Source organism: Myxocyprinus asiaticus, chromosome 20 (assembly GCF_019703515.2).
Source record: "Myxocyprinus asiaticus isolate MX2 ecotype Aquarium Trade chromosome 20, UBuf_Myxa_2, whole genome shotgun sequence".
Classification (NCBI taxonomy): Eukaryota; Metazoa; Chordata; class Actinopteri; order Cypriniformes; family Catostomidae; genus Myxocyprinus; species Myxocyprinus asiaticus.
The window spans coordinates 6,000,680-6,016,446 of NC_059363.1; the positions used below are offsets into that span (position 1 = coordinate 6,000,680).

At 38.1% G+C, this 15,767-nt stretch overlaps 1 protein-coding gene across 2 annotated transcripts in view; it reads left to right on the forward strand.

Moving 5' to 3' along the window:
* LOC127411457 (mitogen-activated protein kinase-binding protein 1-like) overlaps positions 1-15,767 on the forward strand; it is a 67,250-nt gene that overhangs the window by 15,524 nt on the left and 35,959 nt on the right. For both annotated transcript variants that reach the window (XM_051647035.1, XM_051647036.1), the window contains exons 3-4: positions 12,281-12,343; positions 12,729-12,786. In XM_051647035.1, the coding sequence (XP_051502995.1) occupies positions 12,281-12,343; positions 12,729-12,786 (121 nt within the window). The remainder of the gene's footprint in view (positions 1-12,280; positions 12,344-12,728; positions 12,787-15,767) is intronic.

Consider the following 15,767-nt stretch of genomic DNA (forward strand, 5'->3'; position numbering starts at 1 on the left):
GTGGGTGTTCTTGATCTACTGTCGGGCTGTCCTGCTTCACTCCCGCTGACAGTTGGTATACCTTGCATATTAGTGCCTTCAATGTCAAAGACTGTGGCCTCCCTCCCGCTAGCTTGTAGTCCTGTCACCCTGAGGTCATCATCGCTGGTGCTGCGGGTGACTTGAATGCTGTTCTGACGTACTGTTTCGTCACTGCAAATTGTTGCTTGTTTATTGCTAATCTGCTGTCCCGTCTCACTGCTAGCATCCTCACTGACGCTGTCACCATTAGTATCGCTACTCTTTCCCTGTCTGTCACTGGAATCAACGCAAGCAATATTTAGTTTATTCTGGTTTTGAATGAACCAATTTGTAAGGGAATTTTTCATCCTTTTCACCTCTTCATGCCTACTTTTTTTACGTTTTTGCTTTTGGACACCCGTCAAGTGCCTCTTTCCATCATGTTCTTCTTCGCATCGTTAAGGTCATGCACGCTGTATTTTTGAAGTGACAGGAGAGCAAGTTCGGTTATCACTTTCTATCATTTACAGATTTTTATTTTATTTTACTACACTATTAATGGTTAAAATGTGTTCGTGTATATAACATGAAATAATAATAATAATAATTATAATAATAATAAAAAATTAATTCCAAAGTGGTGATTTGGGGCCCCCTAGTGTCCTGGTAGGCCGATATGCTGGCATCCTCTGCACCCCCATAATGGCACCTCTGATGACAATAGTGTTAATAGTGAAAGCCCTTAATGAGACAATTAATCGTCATAGCCCTAAAACAGACAATTAATCGTCATAATCACAATTATTTGTTTGACAGTTAATCGTCAGCCAAATTTCATAATCGTGACAGCCCTACATACAACCTTTTTACTCTTTGTCTTGAGGAAAATTACTGTAAAACTCCATATTAGGCATTGTTGTACTGTAAAGTATTGTGTATAGTGAGTTCTATTTAGGGGGGTGAATAGTTCAGTATGCTTTAGGACTATGCTTTAGTAGAGTCTTCTACTAAACCAGATAAAACAGGAAAAGCCAGATGCACATACTGCAAGCTGAGTGACACATATCTGATGTTTGAATTCTCAACATTTTCCTCTTCGACCCAAAGGATGTTATAAGATACACTTGTTTTTACAGTGCAAGGAAAATATGAGGTTAATCTCTCAGTAGCTTTCAGTACTGTATTTTTACAACCAAAATAGTACATAACATAATTCAACATCAAGGTCATTACAGCATACATGCATAAGGATTATGCTTCTGCACAGCACATACTATATGTGTACTAAAAAAAACCATGAATTTGCTTGACGAGCCAGTTTTTATTTCTTTTTTTCTATTGAAACTGGAAGTTGGGTTGGGACATATCAAGGGGCATTCTAATTCTAGAGAGTATTTTATTAAACAAAAATGTGTATATGCCCATGAGTGCAAGATGAGTGATCAGTATTTTGATCATTTTTTTCAGAAAAGAAAGACTATACATTTTAAATATATATGAGTCTGCTAAAACTTACTTTGTCAACTTTTAGGAGTACATTGGCATATACGTATATGATCTCAGAGCTTACAGACATTGTCTGTAAACTACAAAACTCTAAAGTCTTTAAAAAAAAATTGTATTTAATTTATTACAAATTCTACAGTGTCATTTAATAAGGCTATCCTCATATAGTGCATCCTTTACTAATTTATCAATTTTTGCATTCAGTAGCATCAGTGAACTGTACATGTGTGATTGAATGATGAATGAGTTCTGGTGTAATGCAGTGGTCACTGTAGAAAACATCACTCTGTGTTAATCAAAGATGCATGAAAATCTCTCGGCCCTGTGTGCTGCAGTAATGTGGGCCACTAGAGCTGAATGGATCATTGCGGTGAACGAGAGAGAGAGATAGTATGATGGATTAATGGAAGGAAGAATGACACAAGAAGAGTGAGAAAAGAGGAGAAACAGAGGACGGCAGAAAGAGAGAGAGGTTAATTTAGCAGTGTTGCTGTGGTGTGAGTGGTCTTCCTCTCTGCTGCATTGCAGTATGCAGCGCTCGTGAGGGCTCCACGGCTCCACACACTCCCTAATGACTTCTCACATGCACACACACTCACAGAGGGGAGAGCCGCAATCTAAATCCGCCTGCGGGAATGCAACATCCCCAGAACCTACTCATATTTGAGGTCATTTTAGGGTAGATAATATTTTAAATATCAATATTTTGAAAATCATGTTGCCTAGTCGTCTTGTCCCTGGTCTTGGCTACTTCGAGAAGTGTAAAGATGAATTTGAGTGATTTCAAGTTTGAGCATGTTTTCTTAGAATTTTGCCAAATAGCATAACGATCATATATTTACACACAAATACAAATAATATAGTCAAAACACACACAGAGTCCATCAGTTTTATGCCCTTGAGTGGCACTGCGGAAAGGGAACACTATTTGCTGAGTCGTTCTGAATGAAAATGAGCAATGGATTCATTTCACAAAGGTCACTTCAGGCAGTTGGGTCAATGATGTGACGCTCATTTTTTTGTCCATATCTGTTATTCAGAATGCAATTCACACAAAACAATAAATTGAATACACCACCTCTATGATGAACAAAGTTATTTTTATATATTTTTTTCTGGTGCTTAAAGTAAAAAAAGAAAAAGAAAAGAAAAGAAGTTTAATTAAAAGCTAGAATTCTTGAAAACAAAATTTTGACATGAGTATCGCAGAATAATATGAATTCTTCTTCACTGTATTACGTACTGAACAGCTGAAAACAAATTGCTTCACAACTCACTTTTGGCACCCCTCCATGGACATTTTACCCAGAAAATGAGAGAAGGGTATAGCTGCAGACAGAGGTCCAAAAAGGTGTGGGAGCTCCAAATCATCAGCAAAGACCTAAACTTTTCCCTAACCCTAACTGTCTGTGGAGGTGTCGCCCCATTTTGGAGTTGGCGCAACCCCCTTTTGAAGTAGCCCCGCCCCTTCTGGAGAAACCATGCTCTATTTTGGAGATTCCGTCCCCATTTTGAGATCTCTGGTCTGCAGCTATTCCTACTTGGAAAAATAAGCTCACACATGCTTATACGCCCAACAACACTTACCGCTTTGGCCACTGGGGGCAGTGTTTCTCATTTCGGTAAGCACAGACCGAATGTAGCTATAGAAAATTCAACCTACTGTTTCTGATTTCACTGTGAGATCAGTCTTGGTTAGTGATCATGTGATTTGATGATTACCAAACCTCTATTTACCTCACAGCGGGATATATCCTTTACATATTTGCATGCTTTTTAAAAAACTAAAAACAAATACCAAGCGGAGAATCAATAAGAATCTCAATTAAACAAAACATTTGAATGTAAATGTTATGAACAAGAATTTTGCTGCTACTTCATCAAAGTAATATTCCAATTTATGATAAAGTAGGGCATAGTGATGTTCACTTTTGTATGGAGTGTGCTATTAGTAACTAACTCCCTAAGCATAATTCCCTAAGCATATCATAGCACCAGGTCATCTCTTCAGTGTACAATCCCCAGTCATCTCAGAATGTGTTGACTGCTGGGCTCAGGCTTCTTGGATTAGGGAGTTTGTCACCATCTGCCCAAGCTAAGGAGAGAACAGGCCTGCTATAGCCAGACTTACGGCTGGGTTCACGGTTGGAAAGCAATACTCCTGGAGGTCTTTGAGTCTGACAGGCAGTCAGAGTGTGTGTGTTAGAGCTAGAGAGAGACAGGCCTGACCACCTGTCTCTGGTTTATCCCACTCACCAGATGGACCAGGGCTGCAACTGTCCTTATTTATTGGCCACAACATTTGATCTGCCTCCTCTTGAACTCTTATACACATCCAAAACAGTCTACACCCAGAACAGTTGTGAAACCTGAGACCATAACACAAGCTGTTTAGGATCCAGTTATCTATAGCCTCTGTTTTACAGTAGCTTAGCTTATTTTATTTCTCTCCTTGAAGGCATGGACTCTGTCTCCTATGGCATTTGATTAATTTACAGTAAAGCTGTATTTAATTATATAATTAGATCTCTATTATAAGCACCAATTTACCTCTTAAAGGAATGTTCCATGGTTCAATCCAAGTTAAGCTCAATTGACAGCATACTTAATGCTGATTACCACAAAAACATTTTCGACTCGAAAATAAATAAAAATAATCACAGTTGAAGTAAGGCACTTACAATTGCAGTGAATGGGACCAGTCAATAAACATTAACATACACATTGTTTCAAATGTACAGCCTCAAGACGTAAACATTATATATGTTAACATGATTTTAGTGTGATATAATTACTTGCTTACCTTATCAGTGTAAAGTTGTATTCAGTATTATAACTTTGTTGTCATGATGTCATAATGCCGCTGAACCCTGTAATCTCATTAACACCATAATGCTGAAAATCCTTGATTTTATCACACTATTTTGATCTTTAGGGTGGGCAAGTATTTGCTGGTAGGAGGGATGTCAGAAGTTTTTTTGGGGGGGGGGGGGCGGGCTCAAGGAAAATGTATGGTGGCAATGCCGTTTCATTTTCTGTTAATGCATGATTTTCTGTAAAGATGCTTTGAAACTATGTGTGTTGTGAAAAGCACATACAAATAAAAATGACCTGACTTGGTGGACTTTGCATGGGAAAGGACCACTAATCTTTTCTTCAGCAATTTTAAATATTTAATTTTTCAATTAAATTTACAAAGGCAAAAAAATATGTGGCGTGTTTTTATAGTATTCCAACTTTTAAATATTGTTTGATCATGATGGATGTTCAGATGCAGTTTCTTAGATGTGCCTTGAACTTTTATCAAAACGTTTCTGTATTAGTTAATTATAACTTGGTTATTAACTATGATATTGGGAACAGTATTGAGGGTTCTGGTCATCTGACATCATTGGAGCGTGTAGTCATTTGTTCAAAACATTCACTGTTACACTTGACTTAACTTATTTGATTTCCTGCTAGGTGAGATAATGAGCTGGCTCAGCTCTTGCCTGGCAGGATGGAACACATGATGACACATGTGGGCCCTGCTGAGTTACAGAAAAATGGCCAATACATGCAGACGTAAGACCCATGGTGATTACTTGTTTTCACACTGTATCGTAGTATATATAAACTTCCTCATTGCTGTGCTTTTTATAATGAAGTTTGAAGAGTATGTATAAAATGTATGAAATACTAAAATGACAGACATTTGATATCAATCTTGCAAGCATTTGACTCCTACGAGGAAGGCTGCAAGGAATTTGTCCCCATAGAATTACACAGAAAGCTCGGCACGTTTTCACAGAATGTGAATGTTCGCACATTTGCAAAGTTCTAAACCCCCACACCTTGCGTGTTTGTTTAATACCTTTTTGGGTTAATTTGCTAAAATGTTTTCAGCTGCCAATAGGAGTGTGTTGTAATCTCAGTTTCATTTAACACATTTTACCATGTATTTATTTTAGATTTTTGCTAATTTTCCACCACAATCATAAAAAAGAAATGTGGAAATCGTGTGCAGAATCCATATGGATGTGTTTATTAGACTTGTGGCCATTCAGACTGAACTTTTTCTTGCACTAAAATAAGCTAGATGCAACACAACGCGTATAACAGAATGCATGTATCTCTATGCTATGTGTTCTGTTTTACCGATCACAGGGTCTAAAAAATGTGCTGCTCCTGTGCGAGACCCAGAAAAAACAGCTGGATGCGGTGTGACAGTCAAAGACGTCTGTCTAGTGCATGTTTTCATAGAAAAACTATGGAAAAACACTGAAAACGATTAAAAATGGGTTCACGGGGCTCGTTATAAAAACTCAACAATGCAAGAAAACCATGTTTACGAGATTTCAAAATTGCTGAGAACTCTGGTTAATGTATTTACACGTAGCGAAAAAGTCTAGGTGTGCCGATCGGGTATTGCTTAAACCATTTATGACCTAAATCTGATTAAAGAATGTGTTTTAAGGAATATTCAGGGTTAAATACAGGTTAAAAAGTTAAGCTCAATTGACAGCATTTGTGGCATACACCACAAAAATTATTTCGACTAGTCCCCATTTTCAAATCTACAGTGAGGCACTTACAGTACAATGGAAGTAAATTGGGCCAATTTTTGCTGGATTTTAAGGCAGAAATGTGAAGCTTATATTTTTATAAAAGCACTTACATTAATTATTGTTTTATAACTGTGCATTATTTGCACTGTAAAGTTGTTTAAATACAATTTAAACGATTTGTGTTTTTACAATCGTTTTGGGGTTTATGGCTTTAAATTGTCATGGCAAGAAAGTTGTGAAATTGGTTATAGCTTTACACAGAAAATGTTGGTATAGTTTTTTTTTTTAATAAAAAGTTATTACACATATTGTTTACATCCTGTGTCTATACTTTTGAAGCCATGAGTATTTTAACGTTTATGGATTGGCCCCATTCACTTCCGTTGTAAATGCCGCACTGTAACCCAGATTTGTGCCCAGATTTGGAAGCACAAGTAAAAAAACAAAAACAAAGAAATGTTCTGATAATCAGCATTATGCCACAAATGCTGTCACTTGAACTTAACTTGTATTGAACCAGGAAAATTATTTTAAGCCATTTAAATGACTGTATACTTTGATGGCTTATTTCAATTAATAATTATAACTGGTGTAAGATTGTGCATGTAAACCCACTCATTGAAAATTTTCCTTTTCAGGTTTATGTATTGATCATGAACTAGAAATTCTGAACAGTACACTGTAAATTTAAGTTAAGCTCAATGTTCAAATTGTTCAGTGAAGAATCTACTGTAAATAATGTTGTGAGACAGTGAGCATGTTGTGCGAACAGTAACATGAATCTCCTTGTTGGCTCTGTGCGGTCAATCTTTAGTCACGCGCGAGTAGATCTCTGAGAGTCCAGGCATTCTGCCCTAATTTCTCCTCCAGCTCTGCTCACTGAATCAAAACAGCGTTATTATCCTTGTACAATCCCACAATGATCCCCCCAAAGCAGAGATTTTACTACTGTACTGAGAGAATGGACTCCCGTGAAGAGATCTGGAGGATACAAACAGAGTCAGTAGTGACGTGTGTCAGAGGTAATGTCACGAATACAAGAAATATTGAGTAACTCAAAATCTGTTTACCAAAGTAAGAGAAGAGTTGTTGGTAGCTTGGACATGATGCTAAGCAAGTTCACCACTTTCAAACACAACTAATTTCACTCAATTTGAAAAATAGTGATGAAAAATAGTTCTGTGATTTAATTTAATTTATTATTTTCCTCAATATTTTTGTGTGCTATGTATTGTTATGCTTACTAGAGTATCGATTACATCATTAGCTTAGCAACATTGTCTTTCCAGCCCAATGACACCACGGTGACTGCTCGAATTTCGGCCTGTTTGGCAGACATCTCGGCCTGGATGAAGGAAACCACCTGCAACTTAACCCAGTGAAGACTGAGCTCCTCATCTTTCCAGCCAACCCTGCTGTTGAACACAACATCACCATTCAGCTGGGTTCAACTACAGTAACACTTTCCAAAACGGTCAGAAATCTAGCAGTATCCACCGATAACCAACTCAGTTTCACAGACCACATCTCAAAGACAGCATGATCATGTAGATTTACACTCTACAGTATCAGGAAAATAAGACCTTTCCTCTCTGAACATGCCACACATCTTCTTGTTCAGTCACTTGTCACAACTAGACTGGACTACTGTAACACTCTCATTGCAGGCCTCCCTGCATGTGCAATTAGACCCCTCCAAATGATCCAGAATGCAGCAGCACGTCTGGTTTTTAATGAACCAAAGAGAGCACATGTTACACCACTCCTTGTCTCTCTTCACTGGCTGCCGGTTGATGCACGAATCAAATTGAAGATGCTGGCATACAGAACAGTCACTGGGTCTGCTCCAGCATACTTAAAATCATTTCTGCAGAGCCATGTTCCCACCAGAAGCCTGTGGTCGGCTAATGAGTGGTGCCTTGTTGTACCAACACAAAGAGGCACCAAAACACTTTCCCGGACTTTCAGTTTCACTGTACCACGTTGGTGGAATGACCTTACCAACTCCATCTGTGAAGCAGACTCACTCTCTGTCTTCAAAAAACATCTAAAAACACATCTTTTCCATGAGCACTTAACCATGCTCTCATAAAAAAAATAATTATATATATACTTGTTGCACTCTAATCTGTCTTGGATACTACTATTCTGATGCTAATGAAACTTTGTAATGCAGCACTTTTTGTACTACTGTCTCCTTAAGATGAATCGTTTATGATGTATTATTCCTCTTTTGTAAGTCGCTTTGGATAAAAGCGTCTGCCAAATGAATAAATGTAAATGTAAACATGCTAATGTCAAAGTCTCCTTCAATCTGTTGCTAGCTCTGTTTTGCTGCCTATGTACAGCATTCAAAATCACTCACTTATGAGGTTGCATGATGGTTTAAATGTTGCCCTAGATGGCAGCTGCCTATGTAGGCAGCACGGCAGCTCATTAGGTTTTGGAACACAGCTTTTATTATTGTATATCATGTAACATCAAATTGAGGGAAAAAAAGCTACACTGAGTTGTTTTTGCTATTGGATGTTTACTATTTTTTAAATGGCCAAGTGACCAATCATGAGCCATCAAACGTTCCCCACAACAGCTCTCTGTCCCGAGTACAGTGAGAAATCATTGAGCGGTTTGTAATCATACTGTACTGATCCATGCTCAAGTGGAAATGCTACTGGAACCATTACTCGTGCTCCAAACCGTTTGGCCCAATGTTGGAAAAGCGCTGATTGTTGCACTGTTGCTATCCTTGCTGCCCTTTGATGTAATTTATGTTGTTCTATGCAGCTGAATCACTTTGCAGCTTATTTTGGCCTAGAACAGCCCTCTTAGACAGTGCCTCAAACTACATTCAAATTACATAAAGCCAATCACATTGTATCTTGATGTTTCTTGCCATTTTGTGTGCATTATCCATTAGACAGTCCATGTGCAATCCATGGGCATGCTGTCTGAGGTTGAGACTATACTTAAATTGTCTCATGTCTGTGAAAATACAAGGTCAGGCATATTTGCTGACTGTGCACTGATTCTCATCAGCCTATCTTTGTAATGGGCTGAGCTGTAGGCATTCTTACAACAGTCATGCATAGTCATTGATCCAAGCCCTGTCAATCCTATCAGGAGCTCGGCTTATATATAGTGCAGGAAATCCATTAATGGTATTACTTGCCAACACTGAAGCTCCGCTTCTGTCCTCGTTTCCCTGTCTCTGGCATCAGTAGGGTCTTGTGGAAGATTGACTTATGGAGACATGAATAATGTGCTATTGAAACATGAGGTCGTCTTTTCTGTCCCTCTCGTCTCCTCTCTTTGTTTACACACTCGTAAAGCACGGAGCTGGATGACAGCGAGGATTTGACTCAACATATTCCAAATGGATTCTTCCTGTGGCTTGGGGAGACAGACCGCTTTTGAGGCTTTGTCTCAAACATCTCTGGAACTGACACCAGAACAAAGAGTTCACTAGACACCCAGTGCCTTGCTCACTCTTTGTGTGTGTGTGTGTGTGTTGTGTATAGAGTTGGCAATCAGCCAATGGAAGGGACCTTTACGCTAAATATATAGTTTCGCCGAGCCAGATTTTGGACTGTCGGCAAAAGTCTGGTCACTTTGCAGCTTTTTCTTGGCAAGATCTGCCTACTTATTTTGGAAGGGGCCATCATTGAAACTCAGATTCACTTTGTTTGCATAACATATAGCGACGGGAAAATCTGAAAACGATGATACCACGATTTTAGAATGGCAAGCCCCAGTGGAACAGTTTTCGTCCTGACAACAAGTTTGCAAGTGGTACAGTGTTAGACATTAAGCATTTTTCTGAGCACAGTGGGGAATGGTTCCAGTAGCATTTCTACTGGAGCACTTTTTGGCATGGTACGATTACCAGCTGTTCTCGGCCGGGATAGTTAACTGTGCTAGAATTTACAGAATTTACAGGTGTACCAACATAGTCTCATCACAAGTCGTCAAAATTGACAAAATCGTAAAAAATGGTACGACTTGGCTCGTACGAAAAGGTACGACTTTTATTTCAATAGACCCCAACCAATCAACAAATAGGCTACATTCACACAGTCAGTGTTTGGTGTGAATACAGGTGTGAATCTTGAAATGTCCCGTTGACACAACAGCATACAGTAGCAGTTCAAAAACTGTCTGTATGAATGAACAACCGAAGTCACAACCATATTCTAACAGCTGTAACCATTGTGACAGTGACTAAAAGATGGCGATGTCCATAACACCAGCATATCTTATCACAATTGACGCTGTGTTATTTAATAAATAAGTCCAATCGAGGCACAAGTTCATCCATCAGATCAAAATGAACCGACAGCAGCTTTGAATGCTTTTTAACTGCGTGCAGATTGCAGCTTTTGTGTCGCGCGGTTCATGTCCGCGAGTAGCCGGTGGAAAACAATGGTTGAATCTTTGGTTGACATGCAGCTCATTTCTACGTCTCTGTGAGTTAACAAAACCCCACATAAAACACACGAAACACACGCGTATACAGTGCAGCGTCTCTCACTGTACATGACGTAAATAACAACTAGTTGTCCAGTGTAGTTCCATTCACACAGCACAGGTTTGCCGAGAATGTGGTTGTAAGACCTGAAAATTTGCAGGTGTCAGTTTGGTTATAGAATGAGGTTGTTACACCCATAAATAACCATCCTTGTGTGAACGTAATCGTATTAAGCACTACAAACAGAACTGACAACCGTATTCTGCTGCTGTGTGAACGTGGCCACAGAATGTCAAATCAATACAATAAAGGTATCACATTTAAGCTAGCCTTCTATCCAATAATTTAATTTAAGAAAGGATATGTCAGGGAACAAATTTGGTTATTTATTCTGTTTACAATTCAAACGACTGATGTATGTTATTAACCTGTAATAATCTTCCCTTGTCTTGTTCCAAACCCTGATGTTTTCTTTCTTCCGTAGTACACAAGTAATTTCCCATTAAAATCATGGTTAGGTTTAGGGTTTGGATGAGGGGTTAGGCTTCATGAGCAGGTTTGGGGTTTGGATTAGGGGTTAAACTTAGGAAAAATGGTTATGGCATTGTTTGTTGGTTGATATATTTTTCTCTGTGGGACTAAAAGTAATACATATTTGTACGAGACAAATCATTCTGTTTCTTGTGATTTCATCCACACTAATACGTTTTCATTTAAAAATGCTTTGATTTTGCCGCTTTAACGTCTTTTATCCACACTAAAACAAAGACTTTTGAAAACGCTCTCTTGTACCGCATACTTTGGAAAATTATGAGGTTAGGAAACTGAAAACTGAGTTTCCAAATAGAAGTGGATTTGTATGGACTCAGACAAATCTCTGGAATATGTTTCTAAGATTTGATGCTCATACTTAGCAAATTTTGGTAAATCCAGTGACTTCTTACTCAGAAGCGCTGAGCAGTTTTTTCCCCAGCGAGACGATTTAAAAACTGTGCACCTCGGCTCCTGGAAGACCAGTTAAATTGATCCTTGGAAAGGTGGACTTCGCTATGTCCTCAAATCATCTTTTAGTTTTTTTTTTAGACATTTATTTTCAAAAGCACATTTAAAAAATATATCTAAAAAGTGCATTGACTTACTTTACTCATCATCAGACAGAATACGACTCATCTCCTTTGGGTGTTTTAGGAAATGCATTGCATGATGTTTTTGTTTTTCTAAAAAAAATGGTTTAAGCACTATCGGTCTCTGTGTCAGCATTTTACATTTAGCAAATCTGCATTGTGTTCCTTTTTTTGAGCCTACTGCAGAAAAAGGCTAGCATAGATTTTGTTGTTGGAAGGGTTTTTATACCGAAAATACTAAGGATCTTTACAGCGGTCATTGACGTATTTCCTCTGTATTCTGTTTGTCTCACTACCTTCCTTTTCTTTCTGCAATACAGCAGGCTGTTTCGCCCACTGATATTGTCTCAGTCTTTAGAAGAGCCCCATGCTTCCATTTACAGGATATAAAAGCCTTGTGTTTGTTCTTGGTTCTTTGTATCCGTATTTGAAGATGAAAGACACAGAGGTTGTGATCAGAGTCTTTGTCATGTACTGCACTCTTACAACACAAAATCTATAAAAGCAAACAACCTATAACAAACAACCGATAAGCCAACAAACCAAGGATATGATGCATTTTTATATTGCATTTTTGAATTTATTTATTTATTTGCTTGTTAATCTTATTTTAAATCTTTCTCTTTGTCGTTTTATAGGTGTGTGGTGGTGCTACTGAACCCTAAGAAAAACAAACAGCATCATATTCTCAATAGCTCCAGGTGAGACCTCCATGAACATGAACAAATGTCACATCGTATGGCTCATTGGCTGCACTAGTGTACTGTGCATGCCAGAGTACATTTCTAAACACTCTTATACTCTTTCTGCTTGCTTGCCTTTAGGTGATTGTTTTGTTTTTGTTTTTACATCTGTCTATTTTAATAATCTGTACATGTAAATGTATACCACAGTATATATATATATATATATATATGTATATTTATAAGCATGTACCCCACTGACTGCAATGTGGTTTAATGAAAGCCATTGTTATAATTGTGATGAGCAATATGTAGCCAGACGGACAGGAAATCTCTCAATCTGGCAGGATGTGTACACTTCAACACTGCCTCAAATACTTCCGTCTACTCTCTCCCTTCTCAGGAAAGCCATCACTACGCTCGCCTTCTCTCCCGATGGCAAATATGTGGTCACGGGTGAGGTGAGTACTCCCATTTTCAACATCTCAAAAAATGGTGCAATCCAGATGGAAGTCAGTATCTCACACTTAGATAAAGCTGATGTAGCCAGAGTGTATGAAAATAAAGTTTTCTGTCTTACACCTTCAGGCCTCTAAAGTGTACAGTACTCTGTAATCCCTGCAGGCAATGACTAACTATCAGTATCATTTGTCTGTTGTCACAGTGGAGTCAAATACTGACAAATGTGACAATTACTGCTTTCCTTCTTGCAATTTCCTTCCCTTTGCACTAACATTTGGATTGGAAGGGATTTATTACTTAAAATGCTATATACAAATCATACAAAAGCATGCAAGTTGTGTACTTTGTCCAGCTTGAAAAAAAAAACTGACAGAGTATTACAAACTCCAGAACAAAACCAAATCAGAATCAGTATGAGCTTTATTGCCAAGTATGCTTACACATACAAGGAATTCGTCTTGGTGACAGGAGCTTTCAGTACACAACAATACAAAAACAGCAACAAGACTTTTAAAAAATAATTAAAAATGGAATAAAAAATTAAATAAATATTGAAAAGAAAAAAGTATATATAGAATACACAATAGACTATATATATATATATATATATATACACAAACACACACACATACATACACAGACACACACATTCATACATACACATACATACTGCAAATCTAAATACAAATCGGTTATATACAGTGCAAGGGAATGTAATGGCAGAAGAGGTTGGATGTGTTGGATAATATAAAAAGACTAAGCTGTGTACTGCACATAATTATTGCTCTATGGGGCAGTTTTAACTGTTCATGAGATGGATAGCCTGAGGGAAAAACTGTTCCTGTGCCTGGCGGTTCTGGTGCTCAGAGCTCTGAAGCATCGGCCAGAAGGCAACAGTTCAAAAAGGTAGTGGGCAGGGTGAGTGGGGTCCAGAGTGATTTTTCCAGCCCTTTTCCTCACTCTGGAAGTGTACAGTTCTTGAAAGGAGGGCAGGGGGCAACCAATAATCCTTTAAGCAGTCCAAACTAACAATAAATGATTGAATTTTTATTTTTAACATGAAATGGAGTATAAAAATAAACCCACGTCCACACTAATACATATATATATATATATATAACCCACCCCCAATTTAATTGTGTTGTGTTAATTTGATGTTATTGTAAATTGGTATATGTCTCATCACTGTCACGACTGTTATGTTGATCGGAACTGCACCCAAGAATTTCACACACCATTGCACTTGTGTATATGGCTGTGTGAAAATAAAGTGATTTGATTTGATTTGATAATACGTTTCCTCTCATCCATACCAGAATGCCGTTTTCATCCCCTGAAATCAGAGACTTTCGAAAATGGTCTCCATAACTGCATACTTTGGCAAACGATGATGTTAGGAAACCGAAAACAAATCTGGCTTAAGAATTCTTGTTTTTGGTTTAAATTCAACATGAAACAGCATTCGCAACCCATTTAACTTCTGTAATGTGAAGTGTTTCCAAGTGAAACCGAATATTCAGTAGGAAATAATGAATAGATAAAGAATAGTTGTTTCGGAGGCAGAGAAAGTGAATACATTTTGAAGAAAGACTTAATTTTCTGAAGAAAATGTGAGTGTTGTTTACTAGTGGAAAAACTAGCTAGGGTGTTGTGGATGGTTGACAGGGCATTGCCATATGTTTGCAAAGGTGTTCAGAGTGGTTTTTAGTGTGTTGCTGTGTGGTTGCTAGGGTGTTCTGGATGGTTTGTACTAGGTGGTTTCTGTCAGGTCCAAGTTAAAAGAACCCACCCCCAAGTCTTTATTATATTCTGGTCCCTATATAGCTCAGGTTCTTCTTTCATTGCAAGTCTATGGGATATTTTTCATCCATTTTATTGTCTGCCAGGTCTGGTTTTAAATTCCACAGTAAAAGTGCACCACTAAATATGAAAACAATGTTTAGATTTGAGGAATCATGCACAATAAGGATCGATTTTACTTTCACGTTGTCTTTTAAAGTGCACAATTGATGTGAAACTATTGAATGGAAGCAGTTATGAATGGAAACAGTAGTGTGATATATCCACTCAGGACAGTTTTCAGATCTGTGTGGACTTTGTTTACAAGGCTGAACACAAAAACAGATCCTGTGTTTGCTTCTTTAATCTACTGAATCATGTGGATAGCTGATTTGTGTGTGTATGTGTGTGTGTGTGCAAAAGTAATCCTTTCCATTCTGGAGCAGTTTCTTACTCCAGCATGTGAAAGTGATGTGAGTTTGTGCTTACTGGCTGTCATGGCAACAGGCGGCAACTTGCCAGCCTGCACACAGACTGTGTCTACTGTAATAAAAAGGTGAAAGGAAAGGCAGAGCCAAGAAAGGGCAAGCAAGAGAGCATGTAGGGAGGAAATGAGAAGAAAGTGTGCCTGGAGGAATAGACAAGAACAGTCTGGATTCTGCATGTGTCTGCTCACTGCGGTTTGACCTCTGACCTCCACATTCTCACTATGAAACTCCCTCAGCTATGAATGCTAATCATAATTAACCCAAAAATGAAAATTTTGTTATTAGTTATTCACCCTCCTGTTGTTCCAAACCCGTATGGCTTTCTATCTTATGTGGAGATGTTAGGGAGAGAATGTTTATGCTGTTTTTTTTCCATACAGTGAAAGTAAGTGGAGACCAGGAACAGCCATGGTCACCATTCACTTTCATTATATGGAAAAGAGCAGCTTGGACATTCTGCCATAAATAACTCCTTTTGTGTTCCAACGGAGATAAAAAGCCATACAGGATTGGAAGGACATGAGGGTGAATAAATAATGACAGATTTTTTATTATTTTATTTTTTTATGAACTATTCCTTTAAAGCAGCATGTTTTGTGCAATTCATCAGAATCACTTTTTGTAAATCCTCTTGAGTCATTGTTAGGGTTCCTGATCTGACTTGATTTGAGTTGCATAATATGGAATTGACCTGATCTGTCTCGACTTCTCCG